This window comes from Sinocyclocheilus anshuiensis, unplaced genomic scaffold (assembly GCF_001515605.1).
Source record: "Sinocyclocheilus anshuiensis isolate Anshui unplaced genomic scaffold, SAMN03320099.WGS_v1.1 scaffold838, whole genome shotgun sequence".
Lineage (NCBI taxonomy): Eukaryota > Metazoa > Chordata > Actinopteri > Cypriniformes > Cyprinidae > Sinocyclocheilus > Sinocyclocheilus anshuiensis.
In genome coordinates, this window is record NW_015539915.1 from 1,493,097 (window position 1) to 1,505,062 (window position 11,966).

The 11,966-nt window shown below is 35.2% G+C and overlaps 1 protein-coding gene across 13 annotated transcripts in view; it reads left to right on the forward strand.

The window, feature by feature from the left end:
* The window catches only part of LOC107686461 (protein unc-13 homolog B-like), a 100,721-nt gene that overhangs the window by 8,266 nt on the left and 80,489 nt on the right, over positions 1-11,966 (forward strand). For all 13 annotated transcript variants that reach the window (XM_016483476.1, XM_016483480.1, XM_016483481.1 and 10 more), the window contains exon 2: positions 10,344-10,373. In XM_016483476.1, coding sequence (XP_016338962.1) covers positions 10,344-10,373 — 30 coding nt within the window. The remainder of the gene's footprint in view (positions 1-10,343; positions 10,374-11,966) is intronic.

Genomic DNA, 11,966 nt, shown 5'->3' on the forward strand with positions numbered 1-11,966 from the left:
CTATCTATCTATCTATCTATCTATCTACCTACCTACCTACCTACCTATCTATCATCTATCTATCCATCATCCATCCATCTATCCATCTATCCATCTATCCATCTATCTATCTATCTATCTATCCATCTATCATCCATCTATCATCCATCTATCATCCATCTATCATCTATCTATCTATCTATCTATCTATCTATCTATCTATCTATCTATACACATACACATACACTAACATTTATGATATAATATAAAATATAAATAAATTGTAATACAATTTATTGATATAATATTAATAGATCATGTTAATTGAATATTTTAAATACTATATTTAGCGATTGAGTTGAGTTATTAACATGCTGTATTTTGTAAATGCCGCTGGCTCATCAGGCCCTCTTGAATGAAAGCAGATCAAAAGCGTTGTGTGTCATGTGCTCTCATACTCCTTCAGAGACACACATACTCCTTTTATCTTTGGTCACCGGCCAGTTGCAGATCAACATCTCCATCATTTCCTCTCTTTCTTATCTATGCTCAATCTGCTCCAGTGGCAATGCTTGCTTTGCTGATTGCTGTCTTTGGTGAAAGTGTCTCTGTTTAATATCCACACAGTATGGCTTGAAGGCTGAGTGCAGTGAATGTGGGTCCGTACACTGACTGCTCATCCTCATCTATGAAGAGGTGCAGGCTAATGTGATTTAAACAGTGACTGGGCTGTTTGACAAAAGAAAATACATGAAACAAGCTTAAAAAAGAAGCAAATGCAGACTACATGTTCTGTGGAGGAGTTTTAGTTTGAAGCATGAAGTGTGTAAAAGGTGTTTGACTTTCCTTCCTCGTTAAAGGGAAACCATACAGGCCTTTTACCCCCAACGCCTCCTTTCCTCAGGAACTTGTGTTGATGTACAGTGATATATTTGAGGCTATGCAAGTAAAGCAGAAAGAATCAGTGGAGACGAGCAGATTTGCACAGATACAAACACTTGCATAAGAAACCCGTTCACCGAGGATCTCCAAACAAGTCAATTATTCAGAGAGACAAAGGAAATGTTTGTGCAGGAACCGGACTGTGATTAAATTCCTCAGCGTGTCTCACGAGAGCTTTTATTTCATTGGTTTAAGGTTTAAAAGGTCACAGCTCTTTTCTCATCACACTTACAGTATCCTCAGATTTCACAAATTACACCTTTTACTCACACGAAATGTGCTTGCAGTTGAAGTTTGGCTTTGTGGATCACCAGTTATAAAACTTAGAAGTCTTTCTGCATGGTTTCGAATGTGTTGTAGTTTCCTCAGTGTCCTTTTCTTATAGGGGTGGGCGCTATACCGGTATGAAAGTGGTTATGTTGTTCCAAGATATGGATTTTGCTATACCGTGGATACCGTTATATATTCATGAATTAAAATTTTGCATTTATATAGTTTTGTTCAATTGGGTACGCTTTGCAAATTTTAACACAAATGACGATAAAGAGTCGAAGCTGAACGCTTTTGTCAAACACAATAGACACAATCAAACACATAGGGCATCGTAACAGACCAAATTAATAGAGTGCAAATCGCTTACTCCAGTGGTTCCCAAACTGAGGGATCGTGTACAGTCAGCAGATTATTTTACAAAAGAAACCTCTGCAGGGTGATAAAGACTACACTACGTAATTTTCCCGCTTATCATGCGGCCACTTGACTGATATAATTGTAATAATAAGTAAATAATTGAGTGCAAAATATGAATTTGACATATTTTAATTACCTCAACATGACCCGCTTGAGCGCTCCGTTATCAGTTGTAGAAGTTGTTGTTGTACACAATAGACACAATCAAACACGTAGGGCATCGTAACAGACCAAATTAATAGAGTGCAAATCGCTTACTCAAGTGGTTCCCAAACTGAGGGATCGTGTACAGTCAGCAGATTATTTTACAAAAGAAACCTCTGCAGGGTGATAAAGACTACACTACGTAATTTTCCCGCTTATCATGCGGCCACTTGACTGATATAATTGTAATAATAAGTAAATAATTGAGTGCAAAATATGAATTTGACATATTTTAATTACCTCAACATGACCCGCTTGAGCGCTCCGTTATCAGTTGTAGAAGTTGTTGTTGTATAACAATAACAGACCACTAGATGGCGCGATTGAAAAATCAGCGTTGTATTCATTGCAGGGAGCCATTTAGAAAAATATACAGTAAATGAACGACGTATGGTTCTGCTCCAAGCATAAAAGTTACAAGTTTGTGAAATGACTTCCAGTGCCAGGTAAACGTAAAGTAGGTTATGAATATACTTAAGATTCACAAATACCAAAAACAACGTGTCTACACCAGACTCGAGCGGCGCAATTTGACAAAAGCAAATAGAACCCAGTGATGTTCTCTGCTGTGGATGCGGCGCGGCGCGACAAATCCATGACAGTAAACTGATGCCGCTTTCTGTTTCTAACGAACTCCAGCGCTCTGATACGAAGGACAATTTCAAATATTCATAAGAGAATCGTGAAAAAATAGTTTCCTCAAAAATATTAAGCAGCACAAATGTTTACAACATTGATAATAATCAGAAATGGTTACTAAGCAGCAAATCAGCATATTAGAATGATTTCTGAAGGATCACGTGACACTGAAGACTGGAGTAATGATGCTGAAAATTCAGGTTTGATCACAGGAATACAGTATATATGTTAAAACATTCAAATAGATCATTTAAATTGACAATATTTCACAATATTACAGTGCTTACTGTATTTTAAATAAATAAATGTAGCCTTGGTGAGTATAAGAGATTTTCCCCCAAAAAAAAAAAAAAAAAAAAAAAAAAAAAAAAAAGAGGGAGTGGGGGGCCTTGAAATTATTTTTCTCTACAAAAGGGGGGCCCAGCAGTTTGGGAACCACAGGCCAACTCAAACACACAATATTTAATTTAATTTAATTTTAATTCATCCAGCCTACATCATGTTGCACGTTTGCACTTTTTGAGAAAAACAATGGCACAATAAAAAAAGACTTTTCCAATCTATGTCCAATCCCTCACCTTTTTTTGTTATATAAGGTTAAAATATTTTGCCTGTAATTTTTTTTTTCTCATATCGCAATATAATATCGATATCGCCTGGACAGTGTAAAATATCGTGATATGAATTTTAGCTCATATCGCCCACCCTGTTATATAAGGTTAAAATATTTTGCCTGTAATTTTTTTTTTCTCATATCGCAATATAATATCGATATCGCCTGGACAGTGCAAAATATCGTGATATGAATTTTGGCTCATATCGCCCACCCCTACTTTCTTAAACTTAACTGGAACAGGAGGATTTGAGTATTTGGACACACAAACAGTATTTACAATATGTGTCTGAACCTGATGTAATCCAATTGCAAATTTATCCATGCCAGCATGAGTGCTGCTGTCATTGCACCAAACAGAAGACAAAAAATCTTGAAAAAATTAATAATATAATGTATTATGATGAAAGAAATGTTTACAAATGCAAAAGTCTCTTTTGGTCATCAAAGCTGCATTTATTTTAATCAAAAAATACAGTGAAAACAGTAATGTTGCGAAAAATTGTTCTATTTGAATATTACCAAAAATGTAATTTATTCCTGTGATTACAAAGTTGAATTTTCAGCATCATTACTGCAGTCTTCAGTGTCGCATAATCCTTCAGAAATCATTCTAATATGATGATTTGCTGCTCAATAAACATTTTATTATAATTATCAATTAAAAAAAAAGTTGTGCTGCTTCATTTTTCTTAATATAACTAACTGTGATAAACCCCCCCCCCAAAATGAACTTTTATTACAAATGTATTAAAATATTATTTATTATTTATATTTTTATTTATGGTTTTTAGTATGCCATGTTTTATATTAATTTGTGTATTAATCTTAAATCAATATTAAATACATATTTATATAATATATAAATTATGAGGGTATTGTAATTTTGTATTTATTTTATGTTTGTTTATTTAATTTATTTAGATTCTTTTACAGGAGTATAGTCATCATACATAAAATGCCTTAACTGTGTAAAATGTGTTTTTCCAAATAACCACGTTTGTCAGTGAAGTGATTTTCTACAGATCTCCCCTTCTCTGTGTAGGAAGCAGTGAACACTGGGTAGGGTGCAGAAGGACAGCCTGAACTGAGCACAGGTTGTTGTATGTACAGTAAGAACTGATGTTTAGCTGATGACATCCTCCAAATATTGTCCTCCGTCATGTATTAACCTAAGAAGCATTCTGGCCTTTCTGACTCACCATCCGCCTCTTTCATCAGGATTACGGTTTTGTTTCTTTATTTATTGCTGTTCAGACAAAAGGCCTATCTCCATGGTGATGTCATTACGCACACAAATGAGCGATCTCCACGCACCCACGTAAGACAGACACAAAGAACGGCCGTGTGGGGTCACGTGGACTTAAGCGTGTCCGGTTCGGTCTGATCTCTAGACACGTTTGTTGTGACTTTGCCGAATAATCGAATTGGTGTACGTTTGCAGACATTTATCAGATCGGCTTTATTACAGCCATACAGATGTGTATTTATGAAGCATGCATGCATGGCTGGGTTTTACATCTCTACTGCATTCACTGGCAAACTCATTGTGACCCCCTGATGGGGGAATGAAGGTGATGTTAGTGCGCTGAATCATTTATTGCAAGCAGAGAATGCATTCGGTTATTGTTTTACAGAGTGAATTGTCTGGTTGTATGTATGTTTTAATGTTTTATTTTATAAATCTTGAATTATTCAATGTCGTATGAGAAATTAATCCATTATGGTATTGATTGAAGCTTCACTAACCTTACATGCACAGAATTTCACTGCAAGCATTGATAGAGTGTAGTTGAGTAAGTGAGTCAGATTGATTCGCAAACCTGTAAATGAGTTTGTTCAGTGAAGGATTTGTTAGATTGATTCAGAATGGGACCTTCTGAGTTTTCAGATCCATTCAGTTAAAGGACAGTCATATGAGTTATTTGTTTGTCAATCAGATTACGCTGGATGTGCTGTTTTGTTGGTTTTAGTGTGCAGCTCATGAGGACATTAATGCTGTCTTGCTATTATTTTATGGTGATCTAATTACATTTAGATAGCAAGCAAGACTGCAGTTGCAATATGAAACGTAAATGGCGTTATTATTATTTTTTGCTTTAGATGTTGTGTCAGTGTCACCTGGTAGTGTTTTTTATTTTGGCTATAAATCACTATTTAAGCATTGTTTTAGCAAGCTCATATTTCTCATATGACTCACTTCTCATATGTAACACTCACTTTTCGAGATCCAGTCCCATTGGAAACCCATGAAAACCGTTTTCTGCCTCACAGAATAAAAAAAAAAAAAGGTAATTGCAACTTTTTATCTCGCAATTGACTTTTCTGTCAATCTCGCAATTCTGACTTTTCTGTTTCACAATTCTGACTTTTATTCTGAAAAGAGAATTCTGACAGAATTCTCTTTAAATTCTGTGCTAACATCTCAATTTTTTTTTTCTGCCGTGGAATAAAAACTAAAAAAGGAAATTGCAACTTTTTATCTCGCAATTCCGATTATTTATTTATGAGAATTGTGTTATATCTTACAATTCTGAGTTTATATCCCACAATTCAGAGTATATATCTCACAGTAACAAGAAAAAAGTTGTGAGTTGTGAGATATAACTAGGCTCAGAATTAGGGTGGGCGATATACCCATATATATATATCGAGACACGATTAACCCATAGAGATTTTGGACTATCTTCTCTTATCGCGGTTACATGTTTACGTTAATATTGCTGTGCTATGTGGTCACGAAAACTCATTTACATGCGTTTTTAAGTATTGTGGTTTAAAAACAAGTGATTTAAGCCACTGAAAAGCAATCAGCAGCGAAAGAGAACTAATTTTACTGTGTGCACTTATGCACTGTCTGAGAAACTGTTTCTGAGCGCTGTCAGAGAGGCACGTGCACATGAAGTCTGTGCTCATAGGCCTAGAGCGCGGGAGTATTGATTGGAGTTATTTTTGCCGCTTTATAGGCCTTGAATGGTTAGGCCTAAATACACACACTGGTATGTGTCAAAATGCCGTTTTTACAAGTATCCTCGTAAACACCATAATATAGGTCTGAAATTAAAGCAAATAGCTTATATTATAGCTTATATATAGTTTATAGCTTAATATTGGATCCGGGCAGCTCTTAAAGTGACCGCAGTCTAATATTGCTGCTGTCTGTCATTCATGTTAATCAAACAACAAAAGAGAGAAAATCTCTCACTGCTTTTGACAAATTACTTTTGTAACATTAATAAAAAGAAATATACATTTCATATGTATTAATATTAGTTTTGTGATATTGACACTGGTGACAAGAATTATGAAATTCTATGAAATTCAAGAATTAAGAAATTTCTATGGTATCAAAAATTTGATATCATAAAGACCTTATTTAAAGCAAAAATAACAATATCATGATATATATATCATTACCGTGAAAAAAAAGTACGCATATCGTCATATAAGATTTTGGTCATCGCCCACTCCTACTCAGATTTGTGAAATATAAAGTCACAGTCATACTTTTTTTTTTTTTTTTCATGGTGGAAGCATCACATTGTGGAAGGAAAAACAGGCTTTGATTGTTGTGGCAGATTGACTTAAGAGACAGTCCCTGTATTGCCATTTATCTTGAAGTGGTCATATCCATCATATTTTCTTTGATCTTTTGAAATCAGGTAAATTTAACATAGCAAAACATCCGCTTGAACCCCAACAGCAAAAAATGACTCTTTAATTTTAAATGTCAGAAGAAACCTTCCTTCGGAGGGGAAAAAAAGAATAAACATTTATGATATGTCATGATATGACTCCTTAAGTTTAATTGTTGTGCTCCAAAGGTATAGAGTGAGTGAGTGTCTGACACTGAAGTGAGTGGAGGGATTGTAAATGTAATCCTCTGTCCATCTGTTGCTCTCTCCGTCCAGTCATCCAGCATCCTTCTCGCTAGCTGCAGGGTAGAAAGTAAACGATACACACCGGTCACCACTGAATGACACACAGTTTCCACTTCCTGGGTTATACTACCTTTCAAAAGTTTGCAATAATTATGATTTTTTAATATATTTTTTAATATATATTTTTTTATTTTTTTGTAAGAATTCTCTTATGCTCAACAAGGCTACATTTATTTGATCAAAAATACAGTAAAAAAAAATTTATATTGTGGAATATTATTATAATTGAAAACAAAAAGTGTGGGGTAAGTATGAAAAAAAGAAATGATGAATGAAAAGATACATTATCAAAAGTGACAGCAAATAAATTTATAATGTTACAGTAGATTTATTTCAGATAAATGCTGTTCTTTTGATCGGTCTTCATCATTAATAATAAGAACCATTATTAATATTTGAGCACCATAATAATTGGTTATAATTGAACACCAAATCAGCATATTAGAATATAATATTTCACAGTATTACTATTTGCAGTTTTATTTTATTATTATTAAAAGACTCATATACCCTCTACTATTAGGTTCACTTTTTTGTTTTACATTTTAATTCTTAACATTTTTGTACATTTTGGGAATTTTTGTCATGCTGTAAGGAGAAAAGATTCAGAAAATCATGGAGAGAAAGAGGTTGAGACAGCTCACTACTAGTTACCCTTCTGAAAAAAATATCTATTTAAACCAGCCTAAACCAACCAAGCTGTTTTCCTGGTCTCAGTTGGTCTCTTAGTTGCTAGGCTGGTTTAAACAGTTTTTTTTTTTTTTTGCTGAGAATTTCACAAGTATATTCGGGAATAAATGCGAGTAGATTGGACAAAGGTGACGTGCAGGAAGTTCCAGTCCAGCTGCCCTCTGTCTGAACACAGCATCTCAGGAAGGCTTGAAACAAAACAAATGCATTGCTTTCCGTTATTAGCACCCCACAGTAATGAGAGTCAATGAGTTTCCACTGACACGCTGACCCATTCCCCAAGGCCTTGAAGAAACCTAACCTCTGTTTCCGCTCAGCTAGAAATGTGGAAAATATCCCTCATCGCACAGACTTCCTGTGACAAAACACACACTGAACAGTGATTGTCAGAGTTGCTTTCTGGGAACACATTTCTTGCATTCGTGTTTCTCATTGTGTTGTTAACCTTTGTTTCTCAGTCCTAATCTCAACATCATTATACCCCACGAGGCTTGTGTTCCTGTGTGCGCTATGTCTTGTCAGATATCCAGCGAGCGGTTACAGCAATATGCGTTAGTAATCCACTGTGATATCTCGCGGCCCGCCGTCCAATCCCAGCATCCATCTGGCATATCCATCCAGCCACGGCCAGCACACGGGCTCAAGCAGCTATCAGAAGTAATCTGCCCTAAATCACAGCTCAATCCCATAATAGTTATTGTATGGCCGTGGGTGGGGTCTTAAACCGCGACAGGACAGGAGTATTGCTCAAAATGGGGTTTGTTTTCCAAACAGAGGGACTCCGCAATAAAGGATTTTTCTGATGCTGATTTTTTTTTTCTTGCCCTGCCAACATTTACATTGCCTCCCCACCACAAATATGATACATATGATTTTTAGGTATAATTTTTTTAAATTAGTTTTTCCTAGGGCTGTAAAATCAATTAATCACTTTTAAAATAAAAGTATGTGTTTACATAATATATGTTTGTGTGTGTATTTATACACAGGACACACACAAATATATTATGTAAAATCATACTTTTATTTTGGAAGCAATTAATTGATTTTACAGCCCTAGTTTTTCCTGTTTCGGTTTTGTTTTTCCAGTTACTGTGTTTTTTCGTTTTGTTTTGTTTTGTAGTGCAACAAAAGCAAAATTTTGCTGGAAAACATTGAGAGTTTGTTTTTTTTGCATTGTTTTGTTTTTGTGTGTGTGTTTTTTTATGTTTTGTTTTACAACAAACGCTAACTTTTGCTGGAAAACATTAATCATTTCAGATATACTTATTTTCAGACTGTTCTTTTGAAAGTTTTTACTTATGAAGGGATCATGTTGTTGTTGTTGTTTTGTGTTTTGTTTTGTTTTACAACAAAAGCTAACTTTTGCTGGAAAATATTGACCATTTCAGATTTGCTTAGAATTTTCAGCCCATTCTAATATATGTTTATCAGTTGCTTCATTCATGTGTGTCATTCATGATTTCCCGCTCATGTGTGGATTGCAGGGCTCCCAAACTTACACCTACACTTGGACTAATGCTGATGATACATTGGGCAACTTTTTGATCAATGTTGCCGGGCAGCTTTGGGAAATGTTGCCGTCAACAGGCAACCAGGTGAGACACAGGGCCCACGACTGATGTAAAATATCCAGATAGAAATTTGTTACCCATTCTCAATGGGAAAGTGCCCAAGCAACGTTGCTCAAAAAAAGTTGCCCGGCAAAATTGCTCAAAAAGTTGCCCTGTGTATCATCAGCCTAAGTCTTATTGTATGGCTGTCAAACCACCTTTTTTAAACTGATTGCTGTCAGTCTTGGAAGGCATTTACACACTAGTCTTTTTATAATCGGATATCTGTCCAAAAGCCATTCAGTCGGTAAAGCATAGATTCCTCGTGTGTTAGCTGAATAGGTAATGTTACCCTGATGACATATTTATATGCATATCACATTTTTTTGTGATAAATTGAATGTTGTTGTTGTATTTTATTTTATTTTTTAAATTTCATAAGGTTCATCATGAGATCAAGCCTACTTTTGAATTGCTTTCCCTTCACTCTTCTGGTCTAAGTTATCAAACAAAAATGAATGAATGAATGAATGAATAAATAAATAAATAACCAACCAACCAAATAAAGAAAATATTAGTAAACAAACAAACAAAAAATAAAATATCAGTAAATAAATTCACTATGTATTTGTAATGTCTGTATGGCTGTTAAGAAAAGATTTTACAAACATGTGACTCCATCATTCAGTATATAGGACATAGAATTATGTATTAGATAACATGTATCAAATGAAGATGTGAACATAGTGTCTTCATCACTATGTTTATGTTTAGTATTTTTATTTATTTTTTTGCTTGAAATTACTCATTAAATCCAAGTACAGAGTGCACTGGAATTGTTGAAAAAATAAAATAAAGAAATATTTGTTCATTCTTATGGTTTTCCAAACCTGTATGACTTATTCTCTTTTGAGTATTTATTGGTTCATACAATGGAAGTCACCAAGACTGTTATGAAAATATTATCTTCCTTTGTGTTCTTCTGTGTTTACATTTTTTACCTAAACTTGTGCCAATGTACAGTATGTAACTCTTAGCATGATTATGTAATTATTTTGTCTTTCTGACCACTTTTAATTTTTTTTCTTGCAGTTAAGAAAGCCAAACTCCAAGGACCTCAAGGTAAGCAAAATCTCACGTTTTTCTATTCTTTTAAATGCAATTCAGAATTATGTAAAAACAATATTTGCTATTCTCTGGGCCATGGAAATCTTATGTAAATCATCTAGGTTTCGTGATTCTTGGACTGTGTGGGATTTTGAGACTTTTTTGGTACAATTTACACTAATACAGTACCACTCCAATCGCAATACTTCATGTCACGTTACATCTACATGATATACTTGATTCTCCTGCTGAAAGTTCAGGCGTTAATTTGATAACCGATTCTGCCCTCATGCCATTCATCTTGTTTGAGTCCCAGAGCTTGTAGCTTGTGAGCTAGTGTGTAAGATCAGTGAAGGTTAAGCCCAAATCCCCACACCATCCCTATCTGCAAATCCCGACACTGTTGGCCTTCACCTCGATCCCATAAGCCCGACTACTCTCTGCAGCTCTGCAGCAGCTCTTGGATTGTAATGGGACGTCACAGGATGCCATAAGGCTGATTTATACTTCTGCGTCGGACCTACACCGTAGCCTTTACGCACGTAGAACTGACGCGCTGTTAGATTTTTGGAGAGGTGCACGTCAGGCTACGGCGTATGTGTGTGCGTCTATGCGTAAGCTACGGCGTAGGTCTGACGCAGAAGTATAAATCAGCCTTTACACTGTGGTTATTTTCACAATATAGGTGTTGGCTAGAGTTTAAGGGAGGTGTGAAGCTGTAAACCCATATGTAAATCTAAGGTTTTGTGCCTGGAGCAATGCTTAGATCTGTAATGAGTTTTTTTAAAAGGGATTCTTTACCCAAAAATAAAAATTCTGTCGTCACCGTCGTGTCCTTTTTAGTTTTTTGTAATTTTTGGTCTACAACATATGCTCGCCAACAAAATTATGTTTTGTTTTCCTTTACAAATATCTAAACATTCTTAAATCAAGAGATACATTTTCTAAGCAAAATGACTTCAGATATTAAGTCTTGTTTAATAACAAAAAAAACTGTCAATAGGGAAAGAAAAATAATCTTGTTTTCCCTTTGAATAAAGGTAATTTTTCTTACCACATTGGCATTTTCTTGGCAATTTCTTACCCCATTTGTTCTTGTTTTAAGCAAAAACTAACAAAATTGATAATATTTTCAGAAAACACAACTTAATTCTTGTTTAAAGGATAAGTCCACTTCCAGAATAAAAATTTCCTGATAATTTACTCACCCCATGTCTTCCAAGATTTTCATGTCTTTTTTTCTTCAGTCGCAAAGAAATTAAGTTTTTTGAGGAAAACATTCCAGGATTTTTCTCCATGTAGTGGACTTCAAAGGTGGCCAACGATTTCAAGGTCAAAATTGCAGTTTCAATGCAGCTTCAAAGGGCTCTACGCGATCCCAGCCGAGAAATAAGGGGCTTATCTGGAGAAATGATCTGTTATTTTATTTAAAAAAGTATTATTTATACACTTTTTAACCACAAATGCTCGGCTTGCTCTAGCTCTGCGATGCGCATGCGCGTCTTCACACATTACGCAATCCTGCTGGAAAGGTCACGTGTAGGGTTGGGCTGATAGACGATGCCATCGTCCATCGCTGATGGCTCATAGACATCACGATGTTGAGCC